General features: G+C 39.0%; 1 protein-coding gene across 3 annotated transcripts in view; it reads left to right on the top strand.

Annotated features, from left to right (window-relative positions):
• The window catches only part of KITLG (KIT ligand), a 105,392-nt gene extending 86,455 nt beyond the window's left edge, over positions 1-18,937 (top strand). For 2 of the 3 annotated variants that reach the window (XM_090042655.1, XM_090042653.1), the window contains 4 exons: positions 8,904-9,013; positions 9,684-9,760; positions 11,992-12,074; positions 14,489-18,937. In XM_090042655.1, the coding sequence (XP_089898781.1) occupies positions 8,904-9,013; positions 9,684-9,760; positions 11,992-12,031 (227 nt within the window). In that variant the 3' untranslated portion in view covers positions 12,032-12,074; positions 14,489-18,937. The remainder of the gene's footprint in view (positions 1-8,903; positions 9,014-9,683; positions 9,761-11,991; positions 12,075-14,488) is intronic. The other variant, XM_090042654.1, reaches the window with a different exon arrangement.
• The last annotated feature ends 2,507 nt before the right edge of the window (positions 18,938-21,444 follow it).

The following is a 21,444-nucleotide window of genomic DNA, read 5'->3' as shown; positions in this document are numbered from 1 at the left end:
ATCAATGCATATACCCCAACACTCAATGCCCAGGAAAAATAGAGAGGCTTTATACTCACCTTAATGAAATCCTATCATCCTGAAAGAGGATAAAATCCTCCTCCTTGGAGATTCCAATCCAAAAGTTGGCTGGGACTTTAACATGTGGAAAGGCACTGTTGGGAAGGAAAGAGTGGGCAAGGCCAATTCCAACAGCATCCTCTTACTCAGTAAATTTGCAGAGCATTACCTTTGTCATTACTAAAACTATCTTCAGACAACATGGCAACACCTCCATTTGAAACAATGGCACCTCCTTGACTATGTCATTATAAGAGTGCATGATGTAAAAGTTGTTCATATCATGCATTTTATGAGACAAGCCAATGACTGCTAGCCTGATCATCACTTAGTGAGATCAATCATGTCCATTTAGGTTTGTTTTGAAATGTCAAAAGCAACCCAAATAAGTCTGAAGACAGTACAATATCAAATGCCTTCAGACCCCTAGACACTGCGAAGCCCTCCAAATATATCTCAGCAAGATGAAAACAACACTGAAATCAAAGCCCTTCTAGATCAGAAGAGAAAATCTTTCTTTGACCGGCAAAACCATCCTACATCCAGAAGCAGGGAATTTTTACTGACTTAAACCTGAAGCCCAGAGGAAGAGTCAAGAAATCAAAAACACGTGATGGGAAGAGAAAGTGAAAGAAATCCAACAATATGTTGAAAATCATGGAATGTAGAGTGTCTTCAGAGCAATTAAGGCTGTGTACAGACCAGGGTCTTGCAGATTCACCCCACTTAGATCTGACCATGGCAGTACACTCCTCAAAGACAACAAGTCCATAAAAAACCACTGGAAGGAGCACTACCAAAAGGTCCTGAACTGAGAATCAACAGTGACTGATGAAACTGTCGAATCCATCCTGCAGCATCCAGTAAAGGAAGCACTTGCCCATTCACCAACCTCTGAAGAAGTCCACTAGGCAATAAGACAGATGAAGAACAGCCAAGGGTCTGGCCCTGATGGCATACTAGCTGAAGTCTTCAAAATTGGTAGGAAAACTATGACCAATGCGATCCATACACTGGGTGCATTTACGCATGTGCTTTACTGTGGAGTTGACTAACTAGCTCTACAGTAAAATGTCACAATCTACACATGTAAAATGTACATATAGATGGTGACAGGGGCTGATGGTGACAAGGGTGCTAAAATGTGGGAGCTGCCTGCCACTTAGCCACATGGCTCCACATGTTTTGTACCCTTGTGACCCAGCCAGCCCTCATGCCACCACCTGGGGCTGACCCCCCCGACACCTACTATCCCAGGGCTGCTTTGCCCTGGATAAAAGTGCTGTGCAGCCCCGGGTGCACATGTAACGCTGCACCCAGGAGCACTTTACTCCAGCTCCAACTGCTCTGGAGTTTATTGCATCACTTTAATTTCACCTGTAAATGTGCCCACTGTTTCTCAAAATCTGGAAAATGTAGGAAATTCCCACTGACATAAGAATGCCAGTATCATCACCATATTTAAAAAGGGAGATGAATCTGACTGTGGAAACTATCAAGGTATCGTCTTCCTCTCCATCACTGGGAAGATCCTTATTCAAATTCTGCTGAATTGTCTGTTTCATCTTGCTAAAGAAATACTTTTCAAGTCTCAGTATGGCTTCAGACCATTAAGAGGCATCATGGACATCATCTTGCAGCGTAGCAGATCCAGGAAAAATGCTAAGAAACAACACCAGGAGCTATATATGGCCTTTTATTGATTTGACCAAAGCCTTTAATTGTTAACCGTGAGGCTCTATGGGAGGTCTTATTGAAGCTGGGATGCCAGGGAAATGTATCACCATCCTAAGATTCTTTCATGACTAGCTGACTGCTTCCATCCTATGCAATGGCTCCTCTATGGAGCTCTTTGCTATTTAAACTGGTGTCAAGCAGGGCTCTGTGATTGCACCAATTTTGTTTTCAATCTTTCTTGCAGTCATCAAGATACTCATCCATGACTGTCTGCTGCATGGCATTGGCACCGAGTACAGGAGGGAAAGGAACCTTTTCAATCTTTCCCATCTCCATGACAAAACCAAAGTTACTTCAACCTTGATTGTGATTCTTAAGTATGCTAATGATTGTGCTGCCAGTGCTGATACAGGAGAAGACCTACAAATGGCCCTTAATTGCTCTCTTAAGTATACCAATGACTGTGACTGACTCTTAACATCAGACAAACAAGAGTGCTTCACCAGCCTGTTCCAGACCGATCTTCTCCTGGGCAGAGATCCTCACTGATGGACAGGAGCTGCAGAATGTTGAATGCTTACATACCTTGGCAGCCATCTCTCAGAGAAGGCCAACATCGATGAGGAGATCCTACATAGGATCCAATGTGCTAGCTCTGCCTTTTGAACACTGAATCATATTGTGTTCAATGGTCAGGATATCAAGATTCAAACAAAGCTCCTACTATATAAGACTATGGTAATCCCAACTTTTCTCTACAGCTGTGAAGCTTGGGTGACCTACAGGGACCACCTGAAAAGTCTGGAACAACATCAGCAGCACTACCTCCAGAAGATCCTTGGCATAAAGTGGGAGGATCATCACACAGTGCCAATGTCCTCACTGGTGTGTACATACCTGATGTATGTTTACTAAAACAACTGTGTGCCCTTCTCCTTTTGATGGTATGTTCTCGCATTGCCTTTGCCTGGTCCGCTGCTCTGGCCAACCAGGAGCCTTCATGTAGGCCCTGGAGGGTACCTCGGTTGTCTTCAGAGCGACCCCCAAACTCGCCTGCCATGACTTTGAGTATTACTTCAGTGGAGGGGGTCACCTCAGATGATGCCTGCAGTGCGGTCCTGCGTCTCGGGCATTCACAGGGCTCCAACCTCCCCTACACCGTGGCCATGTGCCAACCTTGGAGATGGGCCTCCTAATCCTTTCTTGCAGCCACCTCCTGCTGATATCTTCCCTGGGCCTCTGCCACTCCTCCTGCCAGCAAGGACCCCTGGACCCTGGCTGGACCTGGAAGGTCTGGTCACTGTCGGCCCTTGAGCCTGTCTTTCTTGATGCCTTGTGCTGCCCACATCTGAGGCTGTTAGCCTTCACAAAGGCCCCTTGCCATTGTGTCCTCGTTATTAGATGGAGTCCCATTTGTCTTGGCCTAGCGTTAAGGGCTATGCTAACCCACTCTCACTGGGGCGGAAAATGGACTGTCCCTAAAGGGGAATATGAGTAACACCTTCACCACAAGCCCTTCACTCTAAGGTGACCCGGCATAAAACCAAAATCAAGATGCTGCTACCGCAACTGCCAAGGGAACTTGACAACAGAAAAAAAGACTAGACAGGGAACTGAATATAGGCACGGGTGATGAATTGCATGGGCGGTTCCCTGCTGTGCATTTTCCCACTCTTCCCAGTCCTTGCAACAGGTAAGTTGTTACTTTTTCTTCTTTCTGCCTGGGGTTTGCCTCTGAGCAAGGATTCCCCCTTTTATGGGCCTGTGCCTCTGGAACAACTGCTATACTCACAACTCAACCAAGGACAAGGACATGTGGGGGCCAAAGGAAATGCTTTAAGGACACCCTCAAGGTGAACATTAAGAAGTGCAGTATTGACACCACAAATTGGAAACAACTAGACCGTGACAGGGATACCTGGCTACATCTTGTGAGAGAAACCATCCTACCCTGGAGGCAGAAAAATGACAGAAATGGAAGGAAAGGAAACAACACTGAGAAATCCATGGTCCAACCCTCCCAGTAAATACCACCTGTGGTGTTTCCCAGAGAGTCTGCAGCTCTAGGATCAGCTATTAGTCTATCTATCAGTAGACTAATTTACAACTTTTCACTTGACCCATGAGAGTGATCATTCTCTACCGTGAGGGATTGCCACTGCTACCAGTGACAATTTACAAAAACCCCTCAATTCTGTACTCTGTCAATCAAGTTCCAGAAATAAACTATATTATAACCTTCAAGTTCATGCAAATTCTAACATATATCATGTTCAAGACATGTAACTTTTGCTATTACTGACTACAGTGCTCCAGCACAGCAAAGCTCCCAGAACTGCTTGTAGTTATTGGAAGGTAAACCTGGTTCCACAAGGGAGGATTTATTCTCTCAGATTCTCTTTCTCTCAGTCCATGGCTAGGTAACCAAAGGAGAACTAAAGACTTTGATGAACATCAAGGCTAGGGACAGACATTACACATAAACCAGTTTAAGTGATCAGAAACTGGTTTAAACCTGTAACAGAACAAATGTTCAGTGCACACGAACCAGTTTAAAAATAGCTGAAATCAGTTTGAGATTAACCTGACTGAATGTAGTATCAGACTTAACTGATTTGGCTGAAATAGGTTTATGCAATGTCTGTCCCAGGCCCCTTGCTGGTTTAAGATAAACCAGAGTCCCACAGCATCCCAGCATGCTCTTTGGGTTGGGCTGGGTGGGGCTCTCTGCTCCACAGCAGAGCTTGCCCCTCCCCTCTGCTCCCTCTCTGGAGCTCCAGAAGAGACTGCATGTACAGTAGGGCCTGCCTGGCTTCCCCCTGCCCTACTTCCCCCTCGCTGCTTGCTGCTCAAGCAGGAATTGGGCCGTCACTCCCATCTCCCACACCACAGACCCCAGCCTCATGTACCGTAGGCATGTGGTATGCTAGCTAATGCGAAGGTGTCTTTGTGTGTCTCCAATTTACTGGGACAGATGACAGAACAGTGATCACTTAAGGCTTTTTGGAGCTAATCAACAGATCAGCTGGTAAGCTGTTTAAGAAGAGTTTGGAGCAATGGAGAGAAGCTGTTGTTTTGCTGGTGGCGTGATAACCACTGCTATCAACCTCCTGCGGGCTTGCTTGCCTGTCAGTTTGCTGCAGACAGTATAAAGAAGCAAGGAGGGAGATTGAAAAGCTCCATATCATCAACAGATGTATGTACTGCACACCCTCCCTCTCCTCCCTGCCTTGCCTCCAGAGTGCTAGCAGGGAGCTGGAATCTCGCAACAGTCCAGCCACTTGAGCAGCCAGTGGGGAAAAGCCTGGGATGCTGCAGGCAGACCTCCCTAAACAGAATATCCTGCCAGGGCCTGACCATGCCCCCCTCAGCTCACTACTGTGGAAGGGAAGGGAGGGCTACTCTAGTGCCCCCCCGTTTCTAACCTGAGCCACTGCAGGCATGTGCCTGAATTTCCTCAGTCCAGAGAATGTCTGTCTGGTTACGTACAAGTTCAGCCTAGCCAGGTGAGACTAACCTGCAAAGGTTGAATCAATTCAGGCTCAGGCTTTTGAATATCTGTCCCTAGCCTGAAAGCAACTACACACTAGTTATTTCCACCATTTGAAATATCTAAAGGTTATGGGAATGTAAGCCTATTAGTGATTACATAAAGGGAAGGTAAATGTAGAAACAAATAAGCCCTAAATCTGCTGAAACCAAAACCTTAATTCAGTGATTCTTTCCACATTTGGGGGTTGAAATTTCTTTTATAATGAAATAAAAATTTCAAATAAAAATCAGAATGACTGTAATCAACCTCTGTCTCATTTCTCTCATGCCATGGCGCCTTCTGCTCTCCCAGTGTGAAATTTAACCGCTCAGATCAGCCAGTCACACAAAGCACTCTGCCTTCATGCCATCCCACAAGCACTAAATACCCATACTGAGCGTATGTGCATGGCTGCTTTCTACTCTGAAAAAGATTCCTGCTTTTAAAGACCTATCTGTGCTTTGTGATTCATATGAGAAGAGTTTACATATAACCTACTTAACATATTTAACATATAAGTATATGAATGTATTATTATATGTTCTCAGTGGTGGCAGATGACAGAACAAGGAACAATGGTTTCAAGTTTCAAGAAGAGAAGTTTAGGTTGGATATTAGGAAAAACTTTCTCACTAGGAGAGTCATGAAGCGCTGGAACAGGTTACCCAGAAAGGTTGTGAATTCTCCATCCTTGGAGGTTTTTAAGACCTGGCTAGACAAAGCCTTGGCTGAGATGATCCAGTCGGGGCTGGTCCTGCTTTGAGCAGGGGGTTAGACTAGATGACCTCCTGAGGTCCCTTCCAACTCTCATTTTCTATTATTCTATATTGTACCAGTTGCTCATTCTTGTTTTCTGATCTATCTTTAGATTTCCTTGGGCGCCAAACTTCTTCCTTTTTAGATTACCTGCACCATTTTAAATGTTATCGGAAATAAATGGCACATGATAATACAATTCATGGTTAATTTCAGTCTCCCAACTCTTGGCAGTTCATTACTGTATAAACCTCAAGTAATCTTTGAAAGCATTATCAAATAGATAAAACTTTTTCAGGACCTGATTAGTCGTGTGTATTTGTTTATGTTTGTATGTTTTACATCCTATATAAAGCTAACCAAATAGTCCTTTTAAGATTTGCGTAAATCTGAAAGGAAAGAGAAAATGAAATAGACGAATTCTTGCCAAAAGGAAGATTTTCTGAATTTTTGATATGTGATTTTAAATCAAATTTGTATATGGTGTAATGACTCTCTGAAGTACATATTAACAAATTTGAAAATATAGCAATTGCCTGAATACCTTTATAACTCACTGTGTTGAATGATATTTGCTAAAAGTGTATGTAAATGTCTACATACCTGTCATTGCCTGCTGACCTTGGCAATATAGAGTAGGTGGTCAGATTTTGGTAAGTTATAGACGTTACCTCAGGTAACACACTATCAAATAGCTTTTCTGCTCCATGTCACCTTCAGAAATACATGCCTTTCTTTGGAATCTTGTTCACTTTTTTTCCCCCAGTATATACTGAGTAAAGCTTTAAAAATGGGAGTACCTACAGCCTGAGGTAATTACATATTTTAGTTGTGTAACTGATAGATGTTGTATGTGGAAATATGACTGGGTAAAAGGAATTCAGAATTCTTTCTTCCACAAGAACCATAAGTCAAATGCTTCTAAGAATATGATCTGGCTGCATTCAGATAAAATTATAATACAGATTCATTTCTCGATTATTTATGATGCCTCATTTGGGTCATAGCTCCATGATGCTCAGATACCAAAGGAACCATGGCCCTAAATTTTCTAAAATACAGGTCAGCAAATCCTCCTATGCCTAGAGAGAGAGAGAAAGAGAGACCTTCCCACTATTCAAATAGGTCACAGTAAATATATATAATCCATTTGAATAGCGTGAAGGTGTAATAAAAGATGAGTTTTATAGACTGCCTGTTAGTTCTTTGTTTCCTGTAAATGCTTTGGAAGCAATACAGCCAAAGGCAAAAGAGACCAGATTAACAAACGCCTCTATAGGAGACAGGGTTGGGTGGGACCTTATAGACTAGCTCATTCATGCAGCCTTCTCCGTGAGGGGATGTGAATGGACTTCTCTTTAAAGTCTTTTCCTCTGTTCAGCTTTCCTAATGTGTTTAGCAGTCTTAATCACCTTCCACACAGAAAAATGTATCCTTTCAATGTTTCCAATAATCAGTTATTTATTCTGCTTAACCAGCATTTCCCTTTAGTGTTGATGGACCTTCAGAATCTTTGTAAATTTCAACCCATCTTAGGACCCAAACTTTGTAAAACCATACATTATAGTTAAAGTGTATTTACACTGGGGCATGAAAGATGGAGTAGGCTAGAAACGATCTTTGTGGCAACTGTAAAGTAAAAACCAGTAGGTCAGAAAGGCCTTAAAGTTGATCACCAATCAAAAGTGAGAAGACTCCTTTCTAATTTAAGTTATGCATTTTAAAGGCTGCTTAACAATATATCATGTATACCCTTGATTAAGGCAGTATGTCTTAGCTACTTACTCCCATAATTTGCTCTTTGCATGCATCACTTGCTCAGTAGTTTCACATGCTGTCAACACTGAGTTCCAAATTGGTTATCTAACCTCAGTGATTTTTTTCCACTGCTTTTAGAGCTTTCCCTTTTATTTTGATTATGTATCACTTTAATTGCAGCCTCCAGCTCCAGATATGAACTAAAACTAGGTAGGCACTAGGCAGCTATATAAAAAATGTCCTGTGTCTTAGTTTGCATTTTATAAGGTGCAAGTAGGTCTATACTCCATAGGGGTTTCCACATCCTTCCCTTGATTAAGCAACTGGGAGGTTAGATTTTGGCTTCAGCATGAACACAACTCCTGCTGAGGTCAAAATGCTTGTGTATTTCAAAGGACAGGAGTTGGGACCTCCTGCATAAACCTTAAAGACAAACATTACTACAAGAAATGGTAACTACAAACTGGCACACCACCAGACTTAAAAAAGGCCTGGTCACATTGAGATCAATAAGTTTCCCACAGAAATTTGAAGGGAGGAAAGCCTGACCTATTGTGACAGTTTTGTTAAACTAACTTCTCTTGAGCAGCCCCAGTATCCTTAACCAGCCATCTGCCAGCTTGGATCTCTGGGCAGACTGCCAACCTACCACAGCATTAGGTCCTGCAGAAATTAAATAATAATATAAATCTATAGAAGTAATATACATCTGTTTCTCTAATGAGTTACTTTCAGTTTATAAAATAAAACCTTGCAAGATATTATGGACTGAATATCCAATAAATGGGGGATGGAGAGAGTAGAAACTTGTTGAAGTATACTTTACCAATGACCAAAAAACCCACATTAATGATAGAATTAATAGGCATAGATTTCAAAGCTCTGAAAAGTACCTTTATGCAATGGTAACAAATTTCCCTGTAAAATACTCGCATGAAGAGTACATCCAACAAACAGCACTTTGAAGGTGTATCTTGCAGGGTTTTTCTTTGCTAGCAGGGATACTGAGAGCTACCATGTTATATAAGTGGTACATAAATGTAGTTTTGTTGATAATGATACCCTGAAGATATTTTTTTCATAAATCTGTGTTCACTAACCAAATTGTTTTTAATTACAGAGGATACACTTGACTACACTAGCAGCTCTAGCCTGCAAGGGATAAGCATAGCATTGCCATCATTGTTTTCTCTTCTTATTGGCCTTGCTTTGGGAGCAGTATGCTGGAAGGTGAGAAATACTAGTGTTTGTATAGAGGCACTATTTAAATTACTCCTGTAGGAATTCCTGATTTTCATAACTAGAATCATCTCATTATGATGTGAAATACGTACCATTCAAATTTGTATTTCTTCGTTCAAACTTTCTTTGTTCTTCTAATCTCCCCACCCCACCAATTTTATCCTAGCCCCTCCCCCCACCAATTTTAAAATATCTTAAGTGGTAGTAAACTAACAAAATACCATTGGACCAAAAATTAAGGAACCATGAGCCGAGGTGTCCCATTCTGACCTTATGTGCCAGTCCTTTTACTTCCATTTATCATGGAATATTATCCCACACACACACACACACACACACACACACGCCATGATAATAAGTAGCAGTCTATATACACACAAGCACACACACTAATATATAAAAATGTTATATGTGTATATATTTTGTGTATGTATATACACCCATACTAAAATGTACATACCTATAATAGCTAAGCTCTATCACACATGCATTCTAACATGCATTCAAGCAGTCATTTGACATAAGAAGTGCATAAGGATCTTACTGCTGACAAAATTTGGTAAAATGTCTCATTTAGTATGGAAAAACATAACTGAATATTTCTAATTGTTAATACAACTATAAAGTAACATCTGTATTTAATGGACTTTGCTCCTAGAAAACACATCCCAAATCTAAACCAGAAAGTGAAGAAACTGAACGGGATAGTGGCTGTCAAGAAGAAAATGAGATAAGGTATTTTGCTCCACTTCAATCCTCACACATAATTTATCTTTAAATAATAAAATATAATTTGAAAGAAATGTTAAGAACTGGCAATCTCAGATAGATGTGCTTAGAGCCAAAAGAAAAAAAAAGAGAAAAGAAAAAGTAATGTCAAGATTCTTTGTCAGTAGGAAGAATTTGTGCCCAAAGCATGTTCCTTTAAGCGTGCTTCTATTTTAATTTTAAATGTTATGTTTTTTCTATATACAAAAATTCCATTAAAGGGACATTACTATTGCAGAGTTAAGCACTCAGAAGCCGGAAAGTTCTGTGCCTGCGTGTGATATTAAGGGAGGGAATTCTGCTACAGAATTCAGAGTACATTGAATGGCAAAGTCCACCACCTTTTTTTCCCAGCTTTCACTGAAATTACTGTTGAGAGCATGGGAAGGAGCTACAGACTACTTCTTCCTCAACAAATTAGAAATGAAGACTGAGGAAGACTGGCTGGGATCACATTCCTTCAGGTTATCAGAACTGTCCATCATCGCTTCTGTTTTTCAGTACTGGAGTAGAGAACTAACTTCCTTTTCTTCCATCAGTAATTTTCTCGTGTGACAGTGGCTGATAGAGAAATTATACCATTTTCACCCTATCCCTCATAATAGGTCCCTTGTAGGATTCCCAGATTCTTGTCCAACTGCAGCTATAAAAGGACTAACCAGGTACTGCAGCATGAGGAACGAGAAAGGCAGATAGTGGCGGCCTGTCTCCCTTTGGGGGTTTTGATATCAATGCTAGCTGTAAGGGAAGGCTAGATGCTAGATGCAACTGACTTCCTTCTTTCTGTACTCACTGCTTCAAGATGAAATTTGCTAAATCAGGAGAAATGTCCAGAGGTAAAACATAACAGTACTGAAGCACTCTGCATTGAAGGCAGTGCATGGTATAGAGCCAATCCCAAATATGATTAGACCTATATGGGGATCAGCAAATAGAAGGGGATTTTTTTCATTTACTGTCCTGCATAGACCTGGATTAATATTGAGCAGGAACCAACTCTCTATAACAGTAGTTGTAATATGTTTAATATGGGTTTTTTTAAATATGTTTAATAAACTTTTCTATAAATGAGAATTTGTTGTCACCTCACTATAGGATGGGGACCATATAAGTACCTAGAATTTGCTTGACTAGCAATAACAACCACAGTTAGTATTATGAATACTCAGATAAGTATGTTCGAAATGCCATCTTGAATCTTTTTGCTTCCTCTAAGGTTTTTTTTTTTAAAGTTTAATGCATTTGGCAAGAAGAAAAAATCTATGTGCTTTAAGTACTTACATATCACTAATAATAAATAGTTTAAGACGTTCAGAGTAGCCTTTGGAAATTGCATAAGCAAAACTTTAAGGGAAATTCAAAAAAACAAGTAAGTAACAGGAATATCCAGTGTTATAATAACTCATTTTTAAAAGTTTTGGAAGGTATATTATACCTTGTACTTGAGGTCTTACTTCTATCCTTAACTATAAGAGATTAGGATAAAAACTATTCTTGGAGTCAGAATTTCCAAAATATGCCCATTATAGGCTTTTTACACCTTTCTCTGAAACATCTGATGCTGGCCATTGTTCTAAAATCTTTTGGACTAGATAGTGATCCAACATCCAATTCCTAAATTCCTAATTTTAATAACTTGTGAACACTTATACTGAATTTATTAGTATTTTTTAACCAGTTTCAAATAGCTAATAACGTTGTAAATGTCAGCCTATTCATGCAACATTCATTGAAAGAAGAAAGACTATATAGTCATAAAATATAACTGTTACTACAAATAACTTTCCCAGCATCTGTACTGTGACTCTTGAAACTGAGCTTCTATAATGGAGGCAGTTTAAAATCTTGTTTCAGGGAACAAAAGATATGATACCATTTAGTTAAATGCGAGAGGCAACTGTTTGAGGAGGTAAAATAGGTTGTTTTCCCTATCAAAAGTATTATTAAAAATGTAAAATATTACCTCTTCTTTCCCTTCTCCCACTAAGAAAGTGTAATATTGTACTATAACTAAGCATAACTTAACAGCATATATGTCTTAGGGGTGTATCACTATTACTCTCAAACATGCCAGTGAGGCTTATAAATATGAGGGTAGGGGTAGGAGAGGGGTGACTAATACATGAGGCCTTTCTTTCACTGCTACCATGCCTTGGAAATGTTATCATTATGGAAATGGGGGGTTTTTTGTCTTCCAGTATGTTGCAGCAAAAAGAAAAGGAGCTTTTACAAGTGTAGCCATTGCTTTTTTTCTCCAACACTGTTACTGTTTCATGTATTGGTAAGTTCTTTTATAGGATGATTAAGATTCCAAATGTAACCTTCATAATTTTTGGCTAATGAAATAGATAGTGACTATAAAGGTGGAATAGGGATAAACTTAACAGGTATACACTGGGTCTAGGGACAGACATTCAAAAAGCCTGAGCTTGAATTAATTCAATTTTGCAGGTTAGTCTAACCTAGCTAGGCTAAATCACTTGTAACCACCAGACATCCCAGAAATGCAGGCACATGCCTGCAGTGTTTCAGGTTAGAAGCCATGGGGGGTGGTGCTAGAGCAGCCCTTTCTTCCCTTGCACAGACTGAGCTGAGGGAGGCATTGCCAAGGCCTGGCAGGACACTGTGATTAGGGAACTCCCCCACCCCCTTGATAACAGAGCATTTATCAGTACTTTAATCAGCATTTAACACCCCATCAGAAAACAAAGCCTCACTCTGTACTCACTGCTACACAGAAAACAAAGGCTACAGTCTGTGCTGTGGGAGAGAGCAGGAAGGGATCTGTGCTTAAGCAGCGAGTGGTGAGAGGGGGGTGAGAGTGGGGCACAGGGAAGCCTGCAGTACCTGTTGTGCCTGCAAGTCTCTGCCAGAGCTCCAGCCAGGGAGCAAAGGGGAGGGGCCAGCCCTGCTGTGGAACAGAGAGCCCTGCCCAGCCCAGAGAGCATGGCAGGATGTTGGGGGTGTCTGGTTTAGCTTAAACCAGCAAAAGATCTGGGACAGATGTTGCAAAAACCAGTTTGAGCCAAATTAGTTAAGTCTGATACTACATTCAACCCAGATTTATCTCAAACTGGTTTCAGCCGTTTTCAAACTGGTTGTCTGTTCTGTTACAGGTTTAAACCAGTTTCTGATCCCTTAAACTGGTTTATGTGTAATGGCTGTCCCTAGCCTAACTGATTAAGCTTTTCCACTTTAAATGTTCCATCAGTCTGCTCTGTTCCTCAGTAAATTGAAACTAAACTGTGGTAATTTAATGGGTGTTTCATTCTGGTATAAGCTTTACTTACTTCAAGATAGGAGCAGACACACAAAACAGTTCCAATAGCGAATGCACTCATGAACAATATGTCTCACCTGCTTTTAAAAGCAGCAGAATTATTTCATATGTCCCATTCTTAGCTTACATATAAGGTGTTATTACTGACTATATAGTTAACCTTGAGTTAGTCAAGTGACATGCAGCTTAAATGTTACAGCCTGAACATAACAGATTAATGGTTAAAAGGCAATGAGTAAGGGAATATTTTCCATGGAGAAGAAAAAATAATTCTGATTCAAGATATAGGAGAACTACTATTAAAATATTAAATTGTACTTCTGATTTTTATCAGGAACAAAAATTGTAGACTTTTACCCTCACAGAGACCTTGTATATCACAAACTGACATTTTTATTTTCACAACTTTTATTCATTGTGTATATACAGCCTCTGGGGGAAAACATAGGTTACACAGTTTAATGGCACCAATCTACAGATGATCTTTCAAGATAGTAGGAAGTAAAGTGTGTTTAGTAAACCTCAGTAAGATAAAAGTGATGCTAAATCCAAGAGAAAAGAGATGTGGGTAAACCTTGTGTTAGATTTATGTATGCAGCATTAGCCAGCATGGTCTGCAGCTTTCTTGGTGCATTTACTTCTCTTGTCCCTAGACATTTAAATGATTCTATAGTCTATTGTCATTCTTCATTTCACGTGAGCCTGGCAGAGAAGGGTGGTCCTCTCTGATGTAGAACTTTTTACAGTGCTATCATTAACTTGAAATGTGTCTGGAAAATTCAACTGGTGCTGAATATTCTTTACCTCTTAATGAGATGGGCCATTTTGAGAATATAAATAGGTGATCCATGTTTTATAGTTCATACTTTTGTGTTCACTTCCAGATGCAGGTCAAAGTGTAGATTCTGATTCATTTAGCCATAATCAGTCCAGGATTCAGAGATCAATTCTTTCCACATGTTCCTTGTCTTTTAACAAAGAAGGCAACTGTGTGCCAGAGTAGTTGAGCAAAAGTCTTTCAAAAAGTTACAGACAGTACCCATAAATGTTTGCTGATCTAATGATAATGGGTACTGTTTGTAACTTTTTGAAAGACTTTTGCTCAACTACTCTGTACCCAAAGACAAGAGTGTAGCAATCCTGAAAACACATGTGGGTGAGTAGTTCCACTGATTACAACAGGGCACTTTATAGGTGTGCTTGCAAGAATGAGGTATGCCATTCCAGGTATTGCAAGGCCTAATACATTGCACATGAAACTGAAAACAGGTCTCTTAAAATATTTTGCAGAGTGCTTTGGGATAATAGTGTATTCTCAAAAGGAGATGTGTACTCTATTTTTATATGATTCACTCGCTAGCAAGTAGTAATGAGAGAAATAAAACCTTCAAAAATCACAATTTCCTTTTTTCCAGGCAGATAACAGTTCCATGTTCGCTTCATAAATGAAGCAGCTTTAAGCACATTCATATTCCTTCTGGAGTGACAGACTGAGTCTGCATCTGTTGTTGCTGCCTATAACTCCACACTCATGATACAGAAATAAGGACAGTGTGTGTGATTGTTACTGTGAAGCCAATACTGAATTAAACAACGTTGAGAAGAGAGTGTGCACTGAGCAGGACTTTATTTTACGCAAACAACTACCTTGTGTGGCATTTTTGGACTTTAATTGTATTAGTTTCAGCTGAGTCTGGCAAACAAATACTCTGAAAAATGTTCTTTGAAATGCCTCCAGATACATGTAATCAATGAATGTCAGGGGGAAGAAGGTATTCCTAATTCACAGTCTGTCCTCTTATTTTACCCTGGTGTCTTCACATGGAGTTCCCGAAACTGACAAGGAATGCAGAAATGGATACAAACAACATATCTTCAATACTGCTTGTAAAACTTGCAAGTAAGATGGTGCAAAGGACCATTTTTCATCTATAACGGGCCTGGGTTTGTATCACGTCTAAAATGAGATGTGGTTTCTCTGGCACTATGTGAATGTAAGCCCACTACAAAAAGCCTCCACAGTTTTTAGCAGGGCTGGTGGTCTCTGTTCAGAGAAGCAAATACTGGATCAAGAGCAGGTGAGGGCAACAGGATGGAGTTTTGACATTTGGCATAAATACTGGATATGTGACAACTCCAGTTAGGCTTTCAGTCATTGAAAGAGGACAAAAAGCAAAGAGTCTGAATTGCGTTCAGTGTCTGGCATAAAAACGAACTATTGAAACCTATTCTGAATGTTGATGATCCATGCCACCAATATGTTGACTTTTTATATAAAATTTCAGAAGTCTGGAAGATACTGAGGGTGAGCTTAGCTTTTACTGTATGTCAGCGTATTTGCATTGTATTTTAACTGACTAATAAGCTTTTATAATCTGGCATTCTCCATTCTTTTAATGTTAATTATATTTAAACAAAAAGATGAAGGCTTTATTTCCAATTGTCTTTGGTTTCTATTGCTGTTGTTGAATATATGTATTACAGATACAAGACTGATAATAAACTAACACTTGTCAGGCATGCATTTTCAAGTTGGCACTAAAAATATTATACTAGCACTTGCAAAGTATGCTTTGTGCATCCTTTTTGTACAGGCTGCTTCTGGATAGTGGACAGTAAATATTTATCTGTATTAAGGATTTCTACTGCAGAAAATAGATGTGGGTCAACCCAAATGACAAACTGCTTAAAAGCTGACTACTAAACCAGTAACAGTTTAATTAAAACTGACTAAAACAAAAGCTCTTGCTTTAGCAAAGCAAACATTATTTTAATTTTTGTACAAAGTTAGCTAACTTTTCTAAATACTTCTATTTAAATCTTCAAACAGCAATTGAGATGCTTTCATTATTATCTAAATTTGCTATCAATGATATGTCAAAGGAATATGCCTTATATACTGATCTGAGTGCTACATTACAAAAAGTATTATGGCTAATTATGAAGCTCAGGGCTGCCCAAATTCGGGGGGGGAGGGGGCGGGCCCAGAGCCCTAAAGTACATGGGTCACACACCATAGGGGGCAGCCCTCCTAGGGTCCACCTACTACTCCCCACCCTCACTGCATGCAGCCTGGTTACTTTCCCAGCTGTGTTTGCAGCCTGGCTCCAGGCAGCAAAGACCTCTCCCTTTCCCCTGGCACCCCTCACACTGTGCCACCCTACTCCCAGGAAGCAGAAGCTGAAAGAGGGGAAGTCCAGAGCTTCCAGCCACCATAGCAGCAAGAGCAATGGGAAGAGCAGTGGTCCGACGGGAGCCTGCAGACTTCACATTAACCCCTTGTGAAGGGGACTAGACGCAGCCAACAGGCTGCCAACTGGACAGCCTCTATAAAGGTTTTTGATGTTTACAGACATTTTAAGATGGCATAGCAAAACCACAGTTGACTTAAGTGGGGCCTAGATTTGATCTCATGGATCAAACTTTCCCGTTTCCACTGTTTTGGCAACAAAATAAGGCTTAAGAGTCTAATCCCAGCTAGTGAAAATTGTCCCAGCTCTGTTAAGATCAATGGAGCCATGACAGGTGACACCAACTGCAGATCTACCCTTAGATTAATTCATGATAGCTTTGATGTGAGTCAGAATAAGACACTGACATCCTGGGTATTAAATGGTGCAATGTACCCACCAGTTCACTTGAAATAAAAAATCAGGTATTAGGCAAATTTTAGAACTATTAAACCAAATAGCAGAATTTTTCCAACAGCAGTTTAGTATAATATGATTATTAGACATGCCTATATTAATTAGTCCCCCAGACACTGCATTGCAAATCTACTTTAAGAATTACTTTTAGAAGTTCAGCATGACCTCATGTTTTGGACTTGCACCTTATTTATTGAGAGTTCTTGAATGCAGGTTCTGACAAAGAGGGAAAACCCAACAATAAAGAAATGACTAGAATTATTCCTGAGCACTTTACTAAAATGTTAAATATTTCACATTGCCAAAAATCTGCTATATTTTCAAGGAAACTATGCACTTAAAATCTTATAGCAATTTCCTAAGCTCCCACCATTTAATAATACTCCAATATTTATTTTCTGCTCATAGGGATGCTAATTTTCCTAAGTAATTATCTTTCAAGACAATTAAATGAATAATAATATAACACTAAACTTTTAGAGCAATACATGGTGATGTCTCTCAAATTAGGCTTCAATGTCCTAATTACAGTTTTGTTCTAAGTTTAAAATATATCTTGTACTCTGGATAACAATGGTGTAAACCAAAACACAGTTAATCCAGAAACACGTTACTGCAAAAATGTTCCAAAAGCAACAGTCCGTAAGCTTAATTATATTACAGTGTTTATACTAATGCCACATACATTCATCTTTGCCACAGAACAAGACAAATTTAAGGCTGAATAATGGAAGAACCCCCACATACAACCCTTTTGAACTCACAAACGTTACATAACCACCACTGTTCTCATTTTGAATGTAAATAACATCCATTAGCAGAAAGTGAAATAGTATCACATGTACTCTGAGCTGCATAATCATTTTGACAGCTCCTGGTTCTTCTACACTCCCTTTCACCCTCTCCTGTCACTTCAGAGATTTGAACTAAGTATTTGAGCCTTTTAAAGTGAGGGCCACAAAGTTGAAATACACCTTTAGGTAGCTCAAAATACAGTAGTTTTTTTTAGTGTTTGGAAAACTAACAATTAAGATTTCCACAACTTGCTTCTACAGCCTGCCTGAATTTGCTAGTTGGTGAGTAAAACCTCAGACAGAATGTCATGCATCTTCTGATTTGAGAGACAGCTGAAATCAATGCTAATAATAATGGAGTTTAAATTTGCTATCAATAATGGAGTCTAAATTTGCTAGCACTATTCTATAGGAGTAAAGGGTCAACTGTTTCTACTCCCATAACTACTTTTTCTTTCCAGGTTTGTAAGCTGCTGTATAATTCCTGAATAAAAATCATTTTTTAAATCTTCCATTTCAGGTAGGGGCAACCCATGCATTGACATGATTAGAAAATTAATGTCTTTTTATTAAAATGGGGGAGAAAGAAGAAAATGTTCTGTTATATTAAGGTCAACCCAACTTAGTTATCAGATCTCTGTGGATTTTGTGAGGAACTAACATTTTTAAGCTTCCTTTGGAGTGGTTGAACTTTGCATGCTATTAATAGCAGGCTTGTGAGAATAAAAAAGCAGCTAACAGTATGCAGCAACATTTAATGTGCTATTTTAGACGTGTGTTTACTTGAATAAATTAATGGTACTTATTTCCTCACCAGGTAATTTTATAAGCAAGCTTATAAAAATTAATGTGCAGTACTATGGAACATAAGTAGAAAGTCTTATACTTGCACGTTTTCTAGATTCTGACACTTACCAGCCATGTCTTTTCTGTTGCTATCTCTTGGTAATATGGTGAAACTGTTCAGAACACATTACACCACTGTTGAATTGAAAAGCTAACAGTTGTTAACTTTAGCTGTTTTGAGTTATATTTGTATTTAAGAATTATTCAACAGTTTTTCCAAATCAGAATTTTGATTCAGATATATATTAAGAACAGGTATATGCTATGGCGGCATGTTGCTATATTATCAAACTTATGGAACGCAGAATCTTCAGACTCTTTAGAGACAGAGGCACAAACATTTGCTGGTGCATCATGGGTGAGTTTGTATATTTCACTGTAAATGTCAGCACAATCTTGCATAGTTACATTCTGACTGAAGGTTAATCAACAAAGTTTATAAAATGTGATGTGTTTGTATATATGTGTCCTCTTAAAAATAGATGTATGCTTTGATCCTTTTTTATACTGGTTTGAATTTGGAATTACATTAAATACATATACTTTATTGTTCTAAATAAAGATTTTATGCACTGCCATGTAATGAGCATGTTGTTTTTGACTCAGTCATGGTGATGATCTTTCATAATAATTGCACCTTCTTAAAGGGGACGTGTGGGTATTCTAGATATCCTCTTTAAAGTATCGCAAATGTTTAAGAGCTGCAATTCTAAGAAGTCAAGGTATGTCATATGCAGTACTTCCAGTACTAATACATTTTATATTTTCTGGTCCCACATACTCACAGTTTGAGTCAACCTGGGGTTTTGGTTTCTACTGCTGCTAAAATAATCAAAATAATCATTGAATAGATAGCATTGCCAGCTTTCAGCAATTACTTACAAGTAACAAGATTTTGGCTGGGCTTACAGCCAATTTTGTGATGTTGCAAGAAACTCCATTTTGTGAATGTTAATTCTACAGAGTGGAAACCCCCCTATGGTATTTCAGGACCTAACTCGTGACCTTGGTTCTTTTAGAGTTGGTAATACTGTTTAAATCTATTTCAGAAACAGGTCATCTATCCTCTTAGGTTTGAAATGTCTTGAAGAATTGAAAACTTATATTTTACATAAATTGTAGGTGTCCAAAGAAATGTAAAATCATGTTATGTTAACAATAAATGAGAACAAAATTGCTAGCTTCTCCCAATCTCCCCCAGGAAAAAAAGTCCTCTGCAGATACAAATACCACTGGGATAGCAACCAGTCTAGAAGAAAAATAATACTTAGTATAGATTAACAGTATATATTAACAGTTTATCTCTATTAACTTCAATGAAATTACACTGACAAAAATCAGCCAAAAATGTAATCAGAATAACTCCTATAGAAGCATTTTCCATATGCATTATTAAATTTATATTTTTACAGAAATTTCCTTAGTGAAAAAACATTAGAATTTTTATTTATAAGGATATGGGCAGTTCAGGATTTCACTTTACATTAAAACTTGCAGATATAATTTCTTACCTCTATCCTGTAACTATTAGCATTAGACATTCTTCCAAATTTCAAAACTCCTTTCGAAGAAATGAAATTTTTTCTATAACTACATTGAGTCATGTGCTAACACAATCAAGTTTCAGACTGTTATATGCATAAAAGAATCTATATGTTGTTAGTAGAAAACAAAGCTAATGTAAGACAGATGTCAGAAATTTGAAGAGCCCGGTCATGGAAGAATTTCAGTCCTCTATTCCACCCACCAGGCCCTTGACAAAATTATTTCAGCACAATGCAAGAATGACCTTGTAAGCAATTACTGTTCCCCTGACTTGTGGCCCTTTCTGCAAAATCCCACGATAAGTGAGCAGGAACTAAATATATGGATTTGACTTTTTCCAGATGGACATGCAACTCGGGCTTCAGGCCAAACATAAAAACAAGGACAATTTTCTTTCTTTTTTGGAAAATTAGACGTTTTCTTGAGCTTACAGAAAAATGTACCATGGAGATCACAGAAGCCTCTTTGTTTGTTACCCTTCTGCCATGCAGAATAAAAGCAAAATCTGCCCAATTAGAATAAAGCAACTGCAAAGCTGAATGTGTAGCTTTTGTCCATTTTCATAAGTGCCATAAATGGCAGTGTCATGTCAGATATTTCACCCTATCATCTTTTACAGTGTGATTGATGATTATTGGAACTCGCTGTTATCAGGACTTGTTGTTTATTCTGCCATGTCCTTAAAGTTAAATATCTTAGACCTTCCTTTCATTAGACAATGCTGTCATCATTAGGAAGACAGATAACGACCTTTACCTTTGAAGATGACAAAATACAGAGGTTTTCCTAAGCCAATTAAGAACCTCACCTAAGAGAGAGAAGCAGCATCTAAATGTCTTGAATCAATCCTGATAAACATTGCAGTAAACTTTCTTAAATAAGTCACTATACTAAAGCTTGGCTAAAAAGTATCTCAGGAAAGTGTTCATGCTGGAAACATGTGAAGTTAGATTACTATTGTTTCTTATAGCCCCACAAGAGGTCAATGCCTGGTGTTTTAAAATTTGTTTTCTAGATTTAGGAATATTGTAAATTAAGCATTGGACGAGTGATTGTACAAATTAACAGCATAAGTAGTGTTAAATTGTTAAACTTTTTAAAAAGGTCACTGCTATCTACCAACACATAAAGCTAAGATACTAATGTAGCTAGTAAAAAAAGAGAGAAAGAAGGCTGCATTTTGGTTTAGCAAGATGAAAAGAAAGACACCCTGGACCTAGAGCAAATCCCTTTAAGAACCTCTGTGGTAGAGTGTCTGCCTAAAGTTCGAGGTGCTTCAAGCACCTACATTGAACACCTTCAAGAGTAAATTAGATGCTTATCTTACTGGGATCCTATAACCCCAGCTCACTTCCTGCCGTTTGGGCAGGGGGCTGGACTCGATGATCTCCCGAGGTCCCTTCCAGCCCTGATGTCTATGAAATCTATGAAATCTATACAATAGCATGATTTTCTGAACTAGATGATTTTTGTAACTGACTTTCCATTAACTATTGCATGGGCCATCCCATCTCACTTTTATTTCTAGAGCAACTACAG

Source organism: Crocodylus siamensis, chromosome 4, assembly GCF_052110815.1.
Source record: "Crocodylus siamensis isolate JL-2025a chromosome 4, ASM5211081v1, whole genome shotgun sequence".
In the NCBI taxonomy this organism is placed as follows: domain Eukaryota; kingdom Metazoa; phylum Chordata; order Crocodylia; family Crocodylidae; genus Crocodylus; species Crocodylus siamensis.
The sequence above is the reverse complement of the archived record's forward strand: the minus strand, read 5'-3'. Positions and strand labels throughout refer to the sequence as shown.